The sequence below is a fragment of the Natator depressus genome, chromosome 11 (assembly GCF_965152275.1).
Source record: "Natator depressus isolate rNatDep1 chromosome 11, rNatDep2.hap1, whole genome shotgun sequence".
Taxonomy (NCBI): domain Eukaryota; kingdom Metazoa; phylum Chordata; order Testudines; family Cheloniidae; genus Natator; species Natator depressus.
The window spans coordinates 51,539,500-51,561,258 of NC_134244.1; the positions used below are offsets into that span (position 1 = coordinate 51,539,500).

Sequence of the window (21,759 nt, forward strand, 5' to 3'; positions counted from 1 at the left end):
ATAGTCTGTACTTATGGATTTATTGTATTTTAAAAAAACATTAAAAGAAAGTTAAAGTTGCAAAGTCAAGCACTCAGAAGTTAGGAAATGGAGTTAAAGTTTCATATGCAACCTTAGTTTTGCCCCCTTATGCATATCCACTATGCAACAGTCCTCAGTACATCACCACATACTATTTTTCCCCACAAGGTCCCTGTCTCATTCAGTGCACAGGATGGAGAGTGTACAAAGAATCATGTAAGAGTAGTGAATGAGGCTATTTTCTGTAGAGGCCTGCCTCGTTGCAGAAGTTGTCAAGCTTCAACCATTCAGGCTGAAATGCAGGGTTTTATAAAGGAAAGACGATACCTGCAGTAAGACTCTTATAACAGAGTGCTAGGTAACCTATAAGTATTGCTACTAGCTCTCCATATTGTATATTGATACGCCAAAAGCTTCCAGATGACTTCCATCCATGTAATCAATATTATCCTTGTCCCTTATTTTCATGTTTGTTTGGTTTTTTGCATAGATATGGACAGACTTACTGAGAGTTGAGATGACACTTGAAGAATTAAAGCAGGCTCCCAAGTAAGCTTTTTAATCCTTGACAACTCTGTCCCATTAAAGTGTGTTTAATAATTTGGAAGCAGACTCAGTACTAGTTGATCATATAAGCACATGAAGAAAATAAAACATTCAGTTGTACCCTACAATGTATGTGATGTAAAGAGACAAGACCCTTAACTGCTATCTGTAGAAATTACATAGGTGGGTGTGTGTGTACGTACGTTTCCTCATTAAATTGAATAGTTGGCTGGAGTAAAATGTACCATGTAACACAGTGTTTTGTTCTTACAGAGGAGAGAATAAAGCCAGATGTGTATTTTGAACAACTTGTTTTATACTACAAAGAAATAAAACCATCATAGGGCAAATTATTTTAAATTCTGTAAACCACGTAAGCCATTGGGAAAAAAGTATCTGAGGAGAAAAGGAAAAAGCCTAGTACAGTGATGTGTTGTACAATTATTGAAAAGGTTTTCCTATTCAATTTTAGACAAGTTTTACATAGTGTTTCAAACACTAATCCTATGTTACTATCAACAATTTATTTACAAAAGCACATCACCAGCTGTAAATTTTTTGCTAAAATGAACAAAAGTACAAAGTACAATGCTGATATGATTCCTAGTCTCAAAGTCATTATCATTTATCTTTTATAGAAAACAATATTTTCAAAAACAAGAAACTTTCAGAGAGCTAGCATAGCCCTATGAAGCAAACTTGATTTTTTTAAAGTAGCCAGTTATCACTTTATATTCATAATTATTAGTTTAACTTGAAGATTCATCTGTTCATACGAGCCATTCAGTTACTATGAAGTTTCATAGCTCACTGCTGACAAACTACAGCCAACCTTCCATCAGCCAAAGTAGCCAGAAAAATTCTCCTGCTAAGGGAGACAAATACGCCCACCAGTGGCTAAAAACTTGATTGAATTTTGCAAGGCAAATCTTTCTATAGGTGTTGGTTTTGCTGCATGAACACATTCTTGCAATCCCTGTAGCCAAGGCTTAAACTAGGGCCATGCTCCTAAAGGCCACAGTTCTTATGATAACCTAAGGAAGTTCCTGTCTCCCCTCTCTCTCCACCCCAAATCCAAGCCAGTTCAAAATGTGCTAAGCTGTTTTCACTTGGCAGTTACTCTGCATATCTTACAGGATCCTCTCTCTTTTTCAAGACACAACACTAAATGCTGAGGCCTCAGCATATACATCCATCAGTCTAATTACAGAGTTGATTATCCAAAAGGGTAGTACAGTACTATACAGTAGTGGAGTCACCCCTGAAATTTAGATTCTTGCATGTTTCTTGAACTTCTTGTCAAGGTGTTCCAAGAAATGCAAACATCTACATTTTCTTCTGCTGGACCATACAGGTAACATCTATAGCTTGGTTGTTCACCCACCACCAGTTTGGGCTTTTACTTTGTGATTTAACTAGCTAGAGAAAGTGGTTTCTGCTGGATATTCCAGCAACCTGCAAAACTGGACTGCCTCTCCTCTTAAAAAAAAAAAAAAGGCCATTATAGACCTCTTAACCACTAAAACATGGCCTAGCAGTCAAATAAAGAAGACTGCCCAAATCTACACCATAAGAAGTTTTCTGTTTTTAGAAATTCTGTGCTTTAGTTTCTCAAAACAGATTAGCAGCCCTGTCTGGAAAGTTAAAACAATGTTGACGTATTTCATTAGTATATGAAAAGTGGGCTAGCAAGCTGATGTAGAAATCCCCTGAATTGACATATAGGACTGGAGATGTCTTTGTAACTAAGGTCTCAGGAACAGATATAAGTACACCATTAGATCACAGTAGCTACCAGGTTAAAAAAAACAACAACAACTACATTGTCTACCTCTAGGCGTTGCCAGACAACCCTTAAACTATAAAAGTGAACCATTTATAATCCAAAAGCAGTAACTGGCTACTTTTACATAATCTAAGCATGAGGCCTCACCAGTTCTCCAACAGAGGATTCTGGGTTTACATATTAACTTGCTTTGCTTTTACTAAGGCTATCTGGCTGATTTGTGAAAATTGCCCCTACATTTCAACTAAGTTATTCACACCTTCTTTGCAAGTCACTTGTGTCGGCTGGGCATATGTATTCTCTTAGTGCTGATTAAGTTTTAGAGCTGGGCCTGCCCAGTTCCTCATGGAAAACCTCTCTCTGAAAGATTTACCATTCACATTAAATACTGAGAAGCATCTTCCTGTAAAAGTCTACTTGCCTTCCAAACTGCATCCAAAGTAGTAGCAATTAGATCTCAGGTGTGAAAGTATCTCATTGTATGTTACTAGATAAATGGCACAGCAGACTACCCATTCCTTCACCTGAGAAAAAGCAGTAGCCATGGCAGGTTTTGGTCAGAACGCTTCAGTTTCACATCTCCTGATTAGTATTTGTTGATGCCAAAGATTCTTACACCATGAAGCTGTGGCAACTTGGGGATAAGCACACTCAAGAGAGAAGCTGTGTTCAGGATGAAGTGTGCTGGATCATACTTGGTATAGAAGCTTGCCAAGAAATACCTGCAGAAACAAAGGGAGTAAAGACAGCTGACAAATCTTGTTTTTTGTTAAATGAAGAGAATTTAAAAAAAAATTGTAAAGTCATCAGGGGACTAAGAAAGGATTCAGGGGATTTGGGAGGCAGGGAGGAGGACAGAACAGAAATATTTCTCCTGCTTTAAGATGCTTTTATAGTTTCTGCAAATTATGGCCCGAGTATCTTTCTCCCACAACCCTAGGGTCACGTTTCTGAAAAACAAAAGCTAGATTTTCCCTCCCCCACCCTTTCAACCTGAGGTCCTGACACTCAAAAGTTACAAGGCCAGCTGAGAATTCAGGTTTTAAATGGCACAAGGTGTTATTAGTTTTATATTTTAACCTAAATAAATTTCTCATAAATATTAATTAGTTTAATAAACTCTGTGACAAGGCATCTGAAGTCCTCTAAAGCAAAGAGGACACTGAAGTTGAGTGACCTGTGATCAGTCAGCAAAGTATTAAAAAAAGCCTGCAATCCTTTTGATGTTTCCACTGCAAGTTTGCTATTGTAATTTAGCTAGTTGACAACCAGTTCGACTGGAAAAGTTAGAGAACATGCCATGGATTCCAGCTATCTCACCCTTTTTCCTGCTGTTACAGTCTACTTCTTTGCTAAAAAGAGCCACAAGAGCCATAATTGTGAATTTCCGTGGGTTTTTTTGGCGGGGGACTATTCTTTGCTTAAAGTGGTGTAATGGGATGTTTTTACATATTGTGCAAGCCAGGGCTTGAAAAATGCTCTTGCATTCTTGCCACGTCTTGCAAATGGGAGGCTTTCCCTGAAAAAATGGAGAAGACAATGACATCTGTTTCTGTGTAGTAGTGTTAAAAATTTAAGAAGTTTCTTGCCCATACGATTTTGAAATAGCCTTCTAAGTATGAACCAATTTAGAGTTCTTCTTCCAAGTCTGTAGATAGCTCAGTGCTGCTATTGCTAACACTTTTACAAGCTGTAGAAGAGGACAACTATAGCAAGACTGAGATGTTTTATTGCTGCAATTTAGCATCCTGAGAATAGAATCAGGTCAATTTCATTCAGCTGATGCTTAGAAAGTCTATGAACAAACACCAGAGGCAGGTATTGGACTAATTTGAGGTTGGGTGGAGGGGGCAGAAAAAATGAGTCTGGGATGGGGCAGAGTGGCACAGATCTCATTCCCCTGAAGTAGCTAGAAGGCTAGGGAGGAAAAGGGTAGTGTGCATCCTATCCCCCAGGAGGCTCTAAGGTGGAGAATAGCAAGAAAGGACCTTTTCCCCCCAAGAGCCAGAAAAGCAGAAGGAAGCTTCAAGTTTGATCAAAAAACAAACTAGCCATCTTCCATACAAGCCTCTGGAGACCCTGAGCAGCTAGGAATTCTGGCATGCTCCTTGCTTCTCAGCAGATGGGGACAAGGATAGGTCTTTCATCAGCACACTGTCCTTGGATCTTGCTGATGGCTACCTATCACTAAATCTGGCTGCTTACTAGTAGATTCAGTCCTTTGGCTACTAGGTGTCTGGTAAGTTTTTCAAATGCGGTGTAGGACATGATCCTGCAGGTGACGCTTAGCACTTTGTAGGATTGGTCCCTTAGTACTTAACTGACTTTCCTTCTATTTGCATAGTTGTTGCTATTACAATTCCGTCAACACTGGCTAGGGTGTGTGAAGTTTTTGATCAATTGTATTTACACTGTTACATAACTTGCGTAAATAGAAACAATCCTACTAGCAAAATGCAAAACTGACATGAAGTGCTATGGATCAGACTCAATAAGAAGTATGGCGAAGTTCACAGAAAATGTGAGATAGGCACTTTTGATGCTTACAGAAGTTGAAATCATAAATACTGAGAATCGAGTTACTGTTTTCAGCATACACATGGTACTTTATGAGGAAAATGTACTGTTAAGCTTCATAAAAGAGCCTAATTCTACAGACCCTTTTGGTTGTTAATATTTGCAAAATTGGGCCTCTATTTCAATAACGGGGTTCAAATCTGCTTGGAAAAGAATGTTTGTAAACTAATTTAATCTCCAAACACATGCTCTGTAAACCTATCAAACAGAGACAAAAATAAATGAGGAAAAAGATTTAACAGATGTAAAGTATTACTAAATGATTAATTAAAGGTTTTTATTCCAAATAGATATATTATATTAAATTTCAAGTACACACAAGATAGAATCATTCTAACAGTTCAGAACTCACAGAATTATTGGAGAGATTGTGAAGAATTTTCGTGAGGATGTAAATTGTACTCCATAGTCCAGTTGCTCCCAGTGTGTTAGCAGCCTGGCTTTCCCCTGGTCAGGTGTTTCAAAAGGAGTTCCCTTTACCGCATGTAAGAATACATACATTCCCTGGGGAAAGAAATTTTTGTAAAAAGTAGCATTATTAATTATTATTATTTAATGTTTTGTATTACTGTAGCCTCTTCAGGGCCCCAACAGAGATCAGAGCTATATCGTGCTAGGCACAGCTATAGGCACATAATAAGAGAGTTCGTGCCATGAAGAGCTTGCAACCTGGACAGAAAGTATAGAAACAGGGAGAAGAGGGCATGAGGGTGGAAGGAGAAAGACACACAAAGAAGTGAAGTGACTTGCTCAAGGTCAGCAGGTCAACTACAAAGCCAGGATTAAAACCAAAGTTTCCTGGTTCCCAATCTCATGCCCTATCCACTAGATTACATAGCAAAGATTATATGGTGGAACAGACTGTAAATAAGAGCTCTAACAAGTTCAGAGCTGCTAATCAGTAGTCATAAAACACAATATTAAAGTGCTCAAATAAATTTGTTAGTCTCTAAGGTGCTACAAGTACTCCTTTTCTTTTTGTGGATACAGACTAACACGGCTGCTACTCTGAAACCTGTAGTGATGAAGAGAATGTGATGAAGCCCCTTCGGTAACTTTTAGTCTAGTTAGTAAAACAAGAGCCCTTGAATAGAACTATGTTTACACTGCATTTTTAGGATAGCATCCTTTCTTAAGATAGCAATCTTTTCCCTAGATAGTGGCAGATCATTTAAAGTCTTAGGCTATGTCTACACTACGGCTTATGTTGGCATAATTTATGTTGCTCAATGGTGTGAATAAATCACCTCCATGAGCAACGTAAGTTACACCGACTCCCGCTGACACAGCTATCACTGCTCGCTAAGGTTGTTTTATTATGCCAACAGGAGCGCTGTATGTGTAGACATGCCGTTATTGTTGATCCTGGGTTGTTGGTGGTCTCAGGATGCTAGATAAATGAATCTCATTATGGCACAAACTGATGGACTGTGCCCCTGGTTCTCTAACCTTGACATAACATTTATACTCACATCTATAAAATTTTAAATGATCACTGTAAAATTATAACATCCTAAGGCAGAAAAGGCAATTTGAGCAAAAAGAGAAGGCATTTTTTTTTCAGGTCAGATTGGCAGTGACTTTGGGTTTATTTGCCTTCCTCTGCAGCATATGGGTGAGAGTCAGTTGCCCAGATTATCTGGGTATATCTCACTTAATAATTTCCCTGCCATTGTGGGGGCCTTGAGCACTGGTGCACCTCGGTCCCTCCCACTCTCTGCTTGTGGCACATAATAGTCTAGTCTCCTGTGGGCTGTCATACTTTGGTCTAATTTTGGTTGTTGGTTTAGCGCACAGATGCTGGATGGTGTTGGTGGTCTGTGACATACAGGAGGTCAGACTCAGGACCACTAGATCATCTTCCACCTTTAAATTCTATGATTCTACGAGAATTATTTTTCAAGGCTCTGAGTGGACAAACACTTATGCACGTGAGTAATTTTATACAAATCAGTAGTACCACTGAATTACTGCATAAGTGTTTTCAGGATCTGGGGCAAAGATTTTAATTATAGTCCTGAACGAAAGTCCACTGAAGTCAGTTATCTTTCTATTGCCTTCAGTGAGGGCTGGATCAGGCCCTGTGTGAACACAGGGGGTTCTTTTTTATATCATGCAGAGCTAATACAATCCCTTCTTCCAAAGTGTAAACAAGAAGCATAAAGCCCAGTAGATGTTTCCATCCTAGGATTGTGTAAAATGCTGTAATTTTTTTTTTTTTTGGTTGCCTCAGAGTTCTTCAGCTAGATTAATAGCTAATACAAGGGGGTTACACAGAGTATGTTCTCCTCAATATGTCTGCTACTCCCACTAATATTTAAGGCTCATCTCCTTACAAATAGAACAGAGTGCATAGTTATTAGCAACCAATTGGCATTTATGATTTGTAACATTCTGGTTTCGTTTTCTAAAAACCTTTTAAAAACATTTTAAACCATTTCCCCGATTCAAAAATCTTTGGTTGAACACTAAAATCAATAACCGCATCTTTTACCTTCTCTGTTTTTTTGCCCTTGTTAAAAACAGTAAATTTCCATTGTAAATACCTAACACTCTGGCTTGTGAGTAAGCTCACTGCAGAAGATAAGACAGTTTGTTTGGCCATTTAGGATTTCATTGTCTACACAACCTAGAGTCCTTTGTATCTTTCTCCTCTTCTACATCACACAAACATATATACATAAATGCCAGCTAATTTCTTAATGTCTGTTACAAGACAGAGTACTATACTCACCAGATTGTGAATCACATTTGTTAAGGTCCATGCAACAGGAACACTGAAGAAGGGAATGCTGAGCAAGACAATATGAAGCATACCAACTCCAAGTGCGTAGGTCAGCCACATTCCACGACTGTTCATCACCCTGGTGTTTGGATTTACCTCGCTATGGGCAACTCCTACGTTCATTTTGCTCTATAAAAATAAAATTGTATGAAGACTGATATCACAGGATTCATATATTAGAGATAGTCAGTATATCTCACATCTAATTTTAAGACCAGGAGAGAGACTATTATAAATAATCTCTAATGGGGTAACATAGCTAGAAAGAGCATGTGTATTGGGTAGAACACAGGACTTTGAAGTCAAAAGTTCTGTCTTCTGACATTGACTCATAGTTTGATCTTGAATATCTGTACAACAAGATTAGAGGATTGCCATTCTGAAGCCTAGAATATCCAAAGAGTCAGTATGTAGTGATGGAAACAGTTACAGCCATGGCTGAAGTTCATAATATCCCCCGGTCGAGTCATCACTGGGACTCATGGTCTGTTACTGTCCAATTTTTAAGTTCTCACCCATTTTAACTTTACAAATTATACCTATGTGGTGTACAGCTACAGTATGATCTGTATATATGTTATGCCAAGTACCCTAGAGACCATTGTTACAACATAGGTAATTCAGCCAGTCACCACCCTTACTGTACAGCAAATTTGCATGTGGCAATTTTATTAGGTTGTGTGAGGGAGAATGCATGCATGGTGGACTATTTGTCCCAACTGCAACACCTGTGTGTCCAACTGCCACCCACACAAATCAACATATATCTTCCAGCACCACCCCTAGACACAAACACAATCACCTGACACATGCAGCACAAACCCCTCATTTTCCACTCACACAAATCCATACAACTCTTCCAGTGCAATATAACCCACACACAAATCAACACAATCATCCACACCACATCCCCAAACATCGTCTGAAGACTATAATGTAAGTTGAATCAGTGTGAAGTGATGGAAATAGTCTCAACAAATAGACCTCTCAACCATGCTTGTAGCTATCACCAGGTTCAATCACCACTGGGATTTGCAATTTGTTACTTAAAAAAACAAAAACAAAAAACAAAACACACCCAACGATTCAGCTACTAGAATAACTCAAGCATTCTGTACCTCAGTTTTCCTACCTGATAGGGTTTTGTTTGGCTTAATGTTTGCAAAGTGCTTTGAGATCTCTAAGTGAAAAGTGCTTCACAATAATTTATTTGCCTGTGAGGCACCTGAGGTGGAGAAGTCCGGGTCCTCCTCTGCACCACCCCTTTGGTCCTGGGTTCTAAAATGACGTCTTCCATTTTTATCCATCACTTGTTAAAAAATGGTGCCTCGTTCATGGTGTCATGGCCTGTAAGGCTAGAACTACTTCTATTCATTTTCTAGAAAAATATATTTCTCGCCGCCTAAAACAGGCCAACTGAAGTTATCAGCCTAGCAAGATTAGATAGACAGATCAATCTTGCAAACCACAGATTCATCTGGGGTGATGCTGTTTGCAGTGAGTTCTTGCACAAACCTATTTCCAAATCTGCACATAAAAGGATGATTACAACGCTCAAATCAGAAACACTCTCTGCCTTCGAATGTGGTAGTGGTTCCCACCATCAACAAAACAGTTTAAAGGGGAGAATCCAAATTGTTCTAGTACTGTATATAAATTGTAGAAATCACCCAAGCCTTTGCCTCTGCAATGTCTTCTTATTTAATTGGCTTAATAAGAGAGGGGGAAAGGCATGGCTCAGTGGTTTGAGCATTGGCCTACTAAACCCAGGGTTGTTAGTTCAGTCCTTGAGGGGGCCATTTACAGATCTGGGCCAAAAATTGGGGATTGGTCCTGCTCTGAGCAGGGGGTTGGACTAGATGCCCTCCTGAGGTCCCTTCCAACCCTGATATTCTATGATTGACTCTTTCTCTCAACTACAGAGATGAGCTCTGGTTCTGGCCAGAATCCAAGCCATTTTTTGGCATATTGAAACTTTGTAAGAGGAATGAAACACAATGGATGAACTATTCTTTACAAACTATGAATGCATATATTATATAACTTTTCATCTCAATGCACTTTAAAGTTCTACATGCCAGACCACAGAAAGGCAGCCACCTCTAGAGTGGAAGACAGCACCCAAATGGCATTCAGCACATTTCAGAAAAAGGTGTATGTGAGATGCACATATGAGAGGTGACTGTTGTTTGGGAACTGAGGGGAAAGAGGATATATTAGGCAGTGAGAATAGTGCAATCTGTACTCTTATGAAAAGCCTCAGATGTTTTTCTTTGTCAATGCAAGCTGGTGAGAGCTCAGTTCTAAGGTGTCAGCTGAAAGGCATATACAGTAAACTTGAATTCCATGCAGTTTATTGTCTCAGAAGGAAAAAGGAATTAGCTGGTCCTCTGATTTCAGGGGCTCTAGGTGCATTCCCTCAGTCTGACAAGTAGACTATAGTTCCTTTTCTTTTACAGATGGCCCCTGACCAAGAGACCTCCTGGTCAAACTCTAATTGTTAGCTCTATTTTCAGCCTATATCTAAGGTAAATTGTGTTTCTAGTCCACACGCTGATGCTGCCTCTCCCATGTTGGGTGCTGAGGCTGGGCAGGGATAAATGGGGCAGAAGTGATTTAGTGCTACTGACTTCTTTTTTTAAACCCCTTTTGCTACCATACTGCAATAAGGGCTTTTCCAAGCCAGCTAGACCCTTAGAGAACAGTACAGCACAACGGTAAGACAGAAACTTCACATTAAGGTCTGATTAATGAAAAACCAGTTACAGAAAGTTTAAAAGCAAAACAATTCCCACCCTCCTTAAGAAAGGGATAGATAATAAGACAGAAAATATCATATTGCCTCTATATAAATCTATGGTATGCCCACATCTTGAATACGGGATATATTGGACTTGGAAAAGGTTCAGAAAAGGGCAACAAAAATTATTAGGGGTGTGGAATGGCTGCCATATGAGGAAAGATTAATAAGACTGGGATTTTTCAGCTTGGAAAAGAGACGACTAAGGGGGGATATGATAGAGGTCTATAAAATCATGACTGATGTGGAGAAAGTAAATAAGGAAGTGTTATTTACTCCTTCTCATAACATAAGACCTAGGGGCCACCAAATGAAATTAGTAGGCAGCAGGTTTAAAACAAACAAAGGAAGTATTTTTTCACATAACACAGTCAACCTGTGGAACTCCTTGCCAGAGGATGCTGTGAAGGTCAAGACTATAACAGGGTTCCAAAAAGAACTAGATAAATTCATGGAAGATAGGTCCATCAATGGCTATTAGCCAGGATGGGCAGGGATGGTGTCCCTAGCCTCTGTTTGCCAGAAGCTGGGAACGGGCAACAAAGGATGCATCACTTGATGATTACCTGTTCTGTTCATTCCCTCTGGGGCACCTGGCATTGGCCACTGTCAGAAGACAGGATACTGGGCTAAATGGACTTTTGGTCTGACCCAGTATAGCCATTCTTATGTTCTCCTCACATATGCATACACACATATAGTGGCCACTGCTACAGTTAATCTGTTTGAAAAGCCATTTATCAAGTTAAGTGTTTCTCAATTGTTTTTGCCCCTTCTAGCTTCATGGTCACACACAATTTACCAAAGAGAGATCAGATTCTGATGTCACACCCGCCGGAATCCAGAGCAAGCCCAGTGAAACCAATGGAATTAACTCCAGATATAGTCTTCAGGGTAATAGAGATTAGAATCTGGCCCACGAAATTTTAAAACGTTTCAGAAGACAGTGAGTGTCCCCAGGCCTGTAAAATGCTTTAGTTCTCGACCACTTGAATACAGAGTTTTTAAGGCAGACGCCAATGGCTGAAAAGAGGAATAACTATCCTTCTATCATATACTAGCAATGAGTTCCCTGTTAAAACAAGAGGCCAGCTACTCTATATCCCAGCTGAGAGGCAGATACGGGTAAAACCCTTTACTCCCCCTCATCATGCATCTTCGCTATTTTGCAGATTGCAGCATGGGAGACTACACACACTCTCTCTACAAATGCATCCGATGAAGTGAGCTGTAGCTCACGAAAGCTCATGCTCAAATAAACTGGTTAGTCTCTAAGGTGCCACAAGTACTCCTTTTCTTTTTTCTCTCTACAAAGCAGCTTCACTCACAGACAATAGCCACTCTAGATCCTGATTCTAGCTACCTGCATTCAGTGTGAATTTGAAAACTTCACCTTCGTTTCGTTTTCTGCTCCATCGGGGCCAATCTGCCATACAATCAGGGCAAAGGCAGACCTCAAAGCCCGCCAGCAAACTAGATCCATTTGCTGCAGGGCAGAGATCCCATGCACTGAAAGGTAGGAGCCTTTATAGAAAAACAGGGGTAGGCCCCTATCCAAGCCCCAGCGCAAGAGATGGTGTGTGTGCAGGGGCCTGCTGCTGCTTTGTTACCGCAGGAGTGCAGCCCTCTTCGTGGGGCCCTTTGGATCTGGGTTGTAGACAAACCACCTCGCACAACTACGGCAGCCCCCTTTTCCCCTGGGCGCAACCCTCCTCCCCGCTGCTCCATCCGACCCACAGCAAGGGGGGAAGGGGACCTACCGCCTGGGCTCGCCTCCCCTCCGCGGCGCCGAACCGATCGCCCCGCTGCCGAGCTCGCCGCTCCCAACCAGCTCTCCGGCGGGTTGCCCGCTGCGGAGCGCGGCACTGCGGCCGTACGCGCCAGCCGCCTAGTGGTGCAGGCGGGGGGAGGCGGGGCCAGCAGCGAGGCGGGGCCAGCGATCCCCCCCTGGGGCCCTGCGCGCCGCAGAGCGCTGCGGAGCCGGGACGCGGGAGTTGGGCTCGGCGGGAGCGGCAGGTAATGGCGCTACGCTCACCTGCAGGCGCCGATGGCCCGGAAGCAGGCGGCGCTGGGTTGATCTTTGGGGCGGAAGGCGGCTCTAGCGCAGCACGTGTAGCGGGGGAGGGGGGTCGCTGTTTGCCTCTGCCATAGGCCACAAGTAACAGCGGGAAGGGAAGAGACAAGTGCCTCGGCCGGGCCCCGGGGGAAAGGCCGGTGGCGAGGAGGAGCCTGATGGTGAGAAACGCCGAGCAGCCTCTGCCGAGTGTAGCGGGAGTCGTGGGTGCTCCCTCAGCTCCTCTGGGAACCAGGCCGGAGGTGGACAACTGTCACATCCCTCGGCAAGGCCCAGGAGGTGGAGAGGGGAGCACAGGCTGAGGGGGGCAGGTTTCAATTGCTAGTGCAGGGAGTTTAAAATAACATTGGATTGTTAAAAGAACAGGAGTACTTGTGGCACCTTAGAGACTAACATTTATTTGAGCATAAGCTTTCGTGAGCTACAGCTCACTTCATCGGATGCAGCTCACAAAAGCTCACGAAAGCTTATGCTCAAACAAATTTGTTAGTCTCTGAGGTGCCACAAGTCCTCCTTTTCTTTTTGCGAATGCAGACTAACACGGCTGCTACTTTGAAACCTGTCATTGGATTGTTAGCTTCACCGGTATTTGCTGTCACTTCATGTGTGTAGTTCCGCACTTTGATGTGAATAAGGTACGGCAGTACGGGTGAAATGATACTAAAGTGTGAGATAAGCAGGTAAATGTGGGTTTAAAAGTGAGGAGGGAGTAGACAATGCAGTAAACAGAGGCTTTTTCAGGGTCAGTCTCAGACCATGGGGATGAACGCCCCCAAGAACTCAGGACCATCACAAACCTTCACCAACTTTTTCTCCACGTAATAGGTGCACTTCTTTGACCTGCCTTCTCTAACAAACACATAGCAGCATCTATATTAAAAAAAACAAACAAACCCAACACACTACTTGAAGGCACTCAGACACTATGGTGATGGGTGAGGTATAATAATCTATATAGAATAGAATAGGCTAGGGACTTGAAAGAGGCTTGTGTGTATGGTTAGTTTTTGCAACAGTTTTTCCAGAGCATGAAGTTCTCACTGCTGTAGCGATTATCTTAGAAGTGGATATACACTGTATTATCAGCTAATGGAGTAACAACTCCTTTCCCCTTCCCCATACACATGCTGTTAAAGTTATGGTTGAGATTTTCCATGCGCAGAAATCCAGAGATTCAAATTTATGACCCTCACAACAACAATTGTAATTCAACCAGTTTCCACATATGCCCTGCTTTGGTTGCAGTGTGTATGGTTTAACCACCAGAGAGTCCAGCTCTGCCACCTTTTGATCTTTGCCCTTGTCCTGTGAGAGAAATAATCTTGTTTTTTTTATTTAAAGACTGACTATTCTTAATGAACAGGCAGAAGGATGCCCAGGTTGAAGGGAGGTCTCTGTGACTAATATATAGAGACCAGTCCTCTTTCCACAGCCCAGTCCAAATGCCCTTTTCTCTATAAAGGCATTGGTATGGAGGAAAGAAACCCTCCATCTAGGGGCTCACAGTGGCAACAGAACTACTCCCATGTCCTTATGGAGCAGTCTATGTAGCTGCCCCCCTTCCTCTGAAGTCAGTGGCCTCTGATCCTGTTTGTTGACAGATCCCCTGTTCCCTGAATAGTTGCTTCAGGTAGGCCATGTGGAGCTGGACTCCATAGTGTGCAGGCAGTGTGCACCCTATGTTAGATTGTGAGTTTTACCACTCTCCTATGGAGTGTCCTTTATATAGAGTTGTCTGCTCTCACAGAGGAAGGGGGAAAGATGTGGGGCTGTTGTGCATGAATAGCTGTGGCTGAGATCCCTTCTATAGGTCCACTGCTTGCTTCTGTCAACGTAGACTATCCCCAGAACTTAGTGTCAGTGATACTTATGGTCAAATAAAAACATTCAGCAAGCTGAAGTTGGAGTTTTTTGTTTTGTTTTTACACAATCAGTCATGCTAATTTCAATTTAAAACACAGTGGGGAAATATCAATATTTACCAACTGATTAAGGGTAAACTTGGCAGAGGAAATGCTCAAGTGTCTGAGAGGACACTGTAAAATCAGTAGTTTAAAAATTATTTGAAATGCTTATTGAAATTCTCTGTCACTGTCCTTTTTAAAGACAAAGCTAATAATATTATAGTTGGCATGTATATAACAATTTAAATCTTCAAAGAGCTGTATAAACATTAACTAATCTCCACCTTATTGCCCCAATTCTGCCGCTATGCATGTACTTTACATGTGAGTATAATTAGGTTCAAGGTATGTAAAGGTAAGTATATGCATAAGCATTTGCAGGATCAGGATGTTAGATTGTGAACAGTTCAGTGCAGGGAATATGTCTTTATCTTTATTTGTAAAGCACTGTGTATGTTTATGGCAGTATGTAAGTGTTTTATAAGTAATAATAGCACCCCTTTGTGGCAGGTATGGTAAGTATTATTCTCATTTTACTGGGAGTAAAGGATATATTTATCTATTATATAAGGGATATATAGAAACAGAGAAATTAATGACAGGTTTCAGAGTAGCAGCCATGTTAGTCTGTGTTTTCAAAAAGAAAAGGAGTACTTGTGGAACCTTAGAGACTAACAAATTTATTTGAGCATAAGCTTTCGTGAGCTACAGCTCACTTCATCGGATGCATTCAGAAATTAATGACCTGCTTAAGGCACATGGTGAGTCTATAAAGAGTCAGGATTAGAGTTTTGGAGTCCTTGGCTTCTCTTCTCATGCTTCTGCCCTAGTCCACGCTATCACTGAATATGACCATTTCTAACAGACCAAAACCCAGCCCTCTGTGGGCCATATTCTGCTCTTAGATTGTACATAACTCCAGTTAAGTCCCTATGCGTTACACCCTCACAACATATCTGAGTAATATCTCAGTAATTTTAGGTAGACTTTAAAAAACCTAGTGTCAGAAGGGTTAGAAAAAAGAGGGGTTTGTGACTTTCAGATTTTGGCACCAATCCTGGGCTCCTCATGGGCAAGAGGGGTCCACCTATACAGATATGATTTAGGATCAGGACCATATACTGTAATCATTTAATCAAGGAACATGTAAGTGCTCTCATTAGTATTGAACAGAAAACAAATGTACCTGAAAAAATAACCATGGGACTATGTACTGTTTTGTCCGTTGCTCAGTATTACTCTGAATCCTTGCATTGTCTAATGTAGAAGTTCTCTACTGTCAAACTAGTGTTTTTCTGATATAGGGCCTGACCCTACACAAGATCTCTCCTTGTGAATATATAGTTCTTACTGTTTCCATAATTGCATGATTCACCTAACTAAATGTAATGCATTTTTGATAATTGAAAAGTGATTGAATAAAAATGTCATCATGTTTGTAATACACTCTTTAAATTCTTGTTCTATTATCTCTTTCCATTCAGCTCCTCTGATTGTAAAAGCCCAGGGATGAAGCAGTTGCCAGCTGAAACTGTCCGGCTCCTTTCAAGTTCTCAAGTGATCACATCAGTTGTTAGTGTAGTGAAGGAGCTGATAGAGAATTCCTTGGATGCCAATGCCACAAGCATTGATGTTAAACTGGTAAGTCTTCTCTGGTATTAAGTTAGACTTAAGATGGAAAACTGGATGGTAGTATACTGGGGAAATTTCTCCTGTGTTATGTAAGGGTGTAAAAGTCTCCTTTTAAAAATATACATCAATTATAAATATGTATATTTTAATGCTAAAGTTAATGGGCAAAATTCTGCTAAGAGTTACATCTAGGCATCCCGCTTAAGGTCACTGAGCATGTAGGGGTGTAACTGAGGACTTAATTTGGGCCAGTGAGCAGACCTAATGAATCATTGTAAACTTGCTTTAACATATCTGTCTTTATAAAAACACCAGAAATGACACTGCCTGAACAGTGGTTGGTTTAGAGATTGTTGGCCATACTAGTTTAGTTTTCACACTTACGGGCACAAATGTGCAAACACCTAAACCCCGTTCTTGCAAAGAAAACCACCTAGTGGACCTCCATGCCCACTTAGAGCCTCACTGAAGTCAATGGAATTTTACATAGTTGTCACGTTTCACATTTGATTAATAGGATGCAATCTTGGCATGCAGCAGAAAACAAGTATGAAAAATGTTGTCATTGGCCATGTCAGAGGCTGTTTTTCAGGCTTTTGTAATTAGAACATTTAACTTTTTATTTTTTCAAAGTCTTCAGATGGTACTAATCAGAACAGTACCTTTTTATAATATTTTTTTTAACAGGATATTTTAAAAGTTAGCATGTTACCAAAAAATATTGGCTGAAGCCAGAAGAAAACAATGCTTTCTTTCCCAGACAAAAAAAACTTGGCAAATAGATCAGTTTCTCTTGATGCAGAAAATTTTCTATTCTTTAAATATTTCAGCGAATGAAAAATAACATTATTTCTTTGCTAAGTACAAAATGTCACTGATGCATGTTGTAAGAACTGGTTTGTTCACAATGTAGAAATCCCAATGTCCTTTCTTAGAAAGTATAGTAGATATTTGAGTTATTCCCAAATTGCAAACTCAAATACCAAGCGGCAGACATGGGGGCCAATATAATTTCCACCAATTTCTTGGATTGCTTCCCCTAAACTACAAATATCACCATGTTATCTGAATGGGATTTGAAGCATCTCCTATCTGTGCTCCAGCCTCCCTCAAACACTGAACAAGGTGCTCATTTGCACTGTCTGCATCAGCTGAGATGGAGACACAGTATTTTCTTATGATCGGTTTATTGAAGGTACTGGCATCATTCATGCCTCCTGACTACTCATGTATCTTACTCCATTGGGAATGCTCATGGAGTACAATAGTATTTCACTTGTGAGTAAGGGTATCAGAATCTGGATATGTTCAAAACTTGTGAAAGCCCACAGAAATTCAGTAGAAATTTTCAGTGGTTATTGTGTATGACCCCATCTCTCGTAGTGAAATCAAGCGTACTTCTAACAAGAGGAGTGAAAATGAGGAACCCCCAGCAATAATAAGAAAGAGCCCTCTGGATCTCTCAGCTAGGAAAGAATAGACCCACTCAAGAACAAACCCACCCACTTCTGCATCTGAGCTCATGATCCATGGTGTTGAAGGCAGTTGATAGATATCAAACATCCATACTGGTATTATCATCATTATCAATTGCAAGAAGGAGATAAAATAAAGCAACAAGGGCTGTTTCTGTGTCATACCCACATCTGTAACTAGTGTGACAAGGTTCAAGGAGATGTGATAGGTCTAGATACTGTGTGAGTTCCCTTGCCACATCCTGCTTAATACCGATCTTAATCAAAAGAGGAAGATTCAAAACTTCTTGATAGTGAGCTAAATTGCCAACATCATCTTGAGGGGATGACAGGCTGACATCTGATTTTTAGGAATCGTGTACATAACTTTTGCTTAATAAACAAACTGTAGACATTGGCAGTTTCCACCAGCAATTGACCCAGTACACCTCTCCTTCCTCCCCACCATCACATGCTGTTTCTCACTAGCCACTGGCAACATGGGTCTGAATATCAGGTTGTGGTTTGTAGTTCACCCATTACCCCAGTATCTCAATGAGTCATATGGGCTAAAACTTAAACAGAAAAAAACCTAACTTTGTCACCTTAAGATACTGTTCTGCTACCATAGATGCAGAGAGCTCAACCCAAATCCAAAGAAATTGTACTGCAAAATACCTAGAAGTTTCTTTACAACAGGAAGTATTTGAATCAGCAATCCAGTGGAGATGCCCTAGATTAATCTGGATTTTAATAACTCGAAACAAAGTTTCTGATCAAGATTTTATGGAGGCACTGGAGGCTCTTTGTACAGTCACACATTATAACACCATGGATTCTCATTATTTTGGGGTTGTTTTTTTGTGAAATAAGAATACTTTATATTAACATACTATTTTTATTGGCCATAATTTAAATAAGATTGAAAACATAATGCATGCCCACAATTACGCTAACTCTGCATAGGTTCCAGAGTGCAGCAGAGAGCATGAAACTGTTACAAAATTACTTTTCAAACCTTTCCTCTTCCAAAGAATATTAAGGGCCCAATTTCTCATTTATAGGAGTAATCCTTACAAGAAGAGTCTTACCTTCGCCTCTGAAGAAAATTAATGGCGTAGTATTGCAAACCTTGTTCACAGGAGTAATCTTTACTTGTTTCAAGGAAACTACTTTGTGTGAGTAAGGATTCCAGTGTAAGGCGGACTAGGTGGCTTAGGTGACAGATACAGTTTAACTCTGATTATCCAAAATTTGGAAATGTCCTAAAATTTGTTTTTTTACAAGCTCTGGCTTTTCTGAAATTCCATGTCCTACACTGATGGTGTTTGCCTGAAACATACCACCCTGTTAACGGGGAAAGCTGTGGGTGGGTTCATCAGACTCACTGAAATAGGTGGCTTGTTAGTCCAACCAGATACAATGGAGGCGGGAGTGGCTCTTTGGATAGGTAGTGTCTAGGGCAGCGTTTCTCAAATGCCGCCACCAGGGGTTTTTCCTGCGGCCATGATAGCCTCCTGGCTAGAGATGGGAGAAGGGGCAAAGCCAAGGGACTCCGGGGATGGGCTTCAGCCCCCTCTCCCGCCAGCTTCAGCCATGGGGGTCTGGTTCTGGGCTTCAGCCCAGGGGGGCGGAGCTTCAGCAGGGCCAGTCTTACTAGGCGTCATGGTCAAGAGGCAAGGAGTGGGGTGAGCCTGGGATGTGAGGCCATGGAAGTGAGCTCAGGGCAATGTGGGGAGGAAGTAGCGGGGCCTGTGAGGGTGATGGGGAGACTAGGGGAGTGGGTGAAGACAGCAGGGATCAGGGGGATCTGAGGAGGACAGGGAAAGGCACTAGGGCCAGGGGCACCAACTTACAACTGTACATTATTATTGAGTCTGCAAAAAACTCCTACATAAATAAGTTATGATTTGGACATGTATATGTGCATATTTATTTGTTTTTCCTAAAGTTAATGAAGTATTTTAGGAAAATTTGTCAGAGTGGCCACCAGCAAGAGTTGGTGGCGGCATTCTGAGGCCACCAAAAATTTTGTTCTGAGAACCCCTCTAGGGTGTGGATTAAACAGTCCTGATATAAGAACCTTTAGCGCAACCAAGCCTGGCAAGAAAGCTTAAGTAACTGTTATTTTATTGTTAGTTTCTTGTTTAATAAAGCTAAGCCCCAGGGAGTGGGGGGTTAGTTTTTGACTACAGTGTGTTCAGACTTTCTTTTAGAGAAGGTTGGGAAAGGCATCTGCTCACACTGGAGTTCTGCATAAATTCCCAGAGCAATTTGCATAATCTGGTTTGTGTCTATATTTCATTGCTAGGTCACTGTCTGGAATTCAACCAAGGGAATTTCTGAAAGTTGCCACCTGATTTCTATTTATTGACACACAATGAGTTGATGGTAGCAGTCCAGTTCCTAATGGACAAGTGTATACATCAGAGTTGGCTTTGTTGTTGGCTATCACTGTCTCAGCAGCTAGCCCAAGATTCAGTCTCTGCTACCCTCTTGATTTGTTTGCTCCAGGTCAGGTCTGAAGCATGTTAGTTCATTGATGGGGCAGTGTTACATTGCCACTGCATGTGCGATACCTCTGAATAAAGAGAAGACATAGGCCATATCTACAATACCAATTTTGTCAGTATAACTTACGTCGCTCAGGGGTGTGAAAAAAATACCCCCGAGCAACATAATTTACACCACAGAAGCGCCAGTGTGGGCAGCGCTATGTCAGCAGGAGAAGCTTCTCCCGCCAACATAGCTACCGCTGCTCGTGGAGGTGGTTTTATGATGTCAACGAGAGAGCTTTCCCATTGGCATAGAGTGGCTACACGAGCGATCTTACAGCAGCGCAGCTGCATCTTTACAGCCATGCCATTGTAAGCTCACTATTGTACACATGGCCTTAGTTTTCAGAGCTGTCTGTATGTCACCTTTTTGAATAACATCTTAAAAATGAGAAAAAAGAAACAATTTTGCAATAATGATGGAAGTCTGACTTAAATCCACAAAGGAAAACACTATCCTTAAAATAAAACTGTAATGTAAAATAAAAGATGAAGTAAAATGTTCTTGTGACTAAAGCCTGGAGATGAGACTTAGGAGATGTGGATGTTATTTGCGGCTCTGCTACTGATTTGTTGAATGACCTTGGACAAATCACTGAGGCCTCTCCTTGCTTCAGTTTCTCCATCTATAAAGTGGTAGTATTAAAACGTAGCTACGTCAGGAGGAGATTTAACTAATTAATGCTTGTTCAGCTCTCTGCTGTCTTTTAATGAAGGTTCTATAGAACTATAAAGTAGTAGTGTTATATTATTCTAATTACAAAGAAATGGAAACCAAGATGAACAGGTTACAGTGTGTCAGATATAACAAAAAAATTAATATAAATCAGATAATGTTGCTCACAATGGGGAAGCATGGGAATGATACGGAATTAATAAGGTAATGGCTGTCTTATTAATGATATTACTAATATCTAGTTACTAATACTAATAACTAATTAATTACTAATACTAATGATATTACTAATTACTAATGATACTGATAATGTGCCAGCAATCCCCCTCTGCCATGTACATTGGCCAAACTGGACAGTCTCTACGTAAAAGAATAAATGGACACAAATCAGACGTCAAGAATTATAACATTCAAAAACCAGTCGGAGAATACTTCAGTCTCTTTGGTCACTCGATTACAGACCTAAAAGTGGCAATTCTTCAACAAAAAAACTTCAAAAACAGACTCCAACGAGAGACTGCTGAATTGGAATTAATTTTGCAAACTGGATACAATTAACTTTGGCTTGAATAAAGACTGGGAGTGGATGTGTCATTACACAAAGTAAAACTATTTCCCCATGTTTATCTCCCCCCCCCCCCACTGTTCCTCAGACGTTCTTGTCAACTGCTGAAAATGGCCCACCTTGATTATCACTACAAAAAGCCCCCCACCCCCCGCTCTCCTGCTGGTAATAGCTCACCTTACCTGATCACTCTTGTTACAGCGTGTATGGTAACACCCATTGTTTCATGTTCTCTGTGTATATAAAATCTCCCCACTGTATTTTCCTCTGCATGCATCCGATGAAGTGAGTTGTAGCTCATGAAAGCTTATGCTCAAATAAATTTCTTAGTCTCTAAGGTGCCACAAGTCCTCCTTTTCTTTTTGCGGATACAGACTAATATGG

The 21,759-nt window shown here is 40.9% G+C and overlaps 2 protein-coding genes across 2 annotated transcripts in view; one reads left to right on the top strand and one right to left on the bottom strand.

The window, feature by feature from the left end:
- Positions 1-11: 11 nt before the first annotated feature.
- ORMDL1 (ORMDL sphingolipid biosynthesis regulator 1) lies at positions 12-12,405 on the bottom strand. Its single transcript, XM_074967772.1, has 4 exons — positions 12,276-12,405; positions 7,665-7,844; positions 5,283-5,434; positions 12-3,075 (listed from the first exon to the last, which is right to left on the bottom strand). Exons 2-4 carry the CDS (start codon positions 7,836-7,838, stop codon positions 2,940-2,942), a joined length of 462 nt encoding a protein of 153 aa, XP_074823873.1. The 5' UTR covers positions 7,839-7,844; positions 12,276-12,405; the 3' UTR covers positions 12-2,939.
- A 34-nt stretch (positions 12,406-12,439) lies between these two features.
- Positions 12,440-21,759, top strand: part of PMS1 (PMS1 homolog 1, mismatch repair system component) — an 89,087-nt gene continuing 79,767 nt past the window's right edge. The window contains exons 1-2 of the mRNA XM_074967773.1: positions 12,440-12,531; positions 15,978-16,134. Of these exons, the coding sequence (XP_074823874.1) occupies positions 16,003-16,134 (132 nt within the window). The 5' untranslated portion in view covers positions 12,440-12,531; positions 15,978-16,002. The remainder of the gene's footprint in view (positions 12,532-15,977; positions 16,135-21,759) is intronic.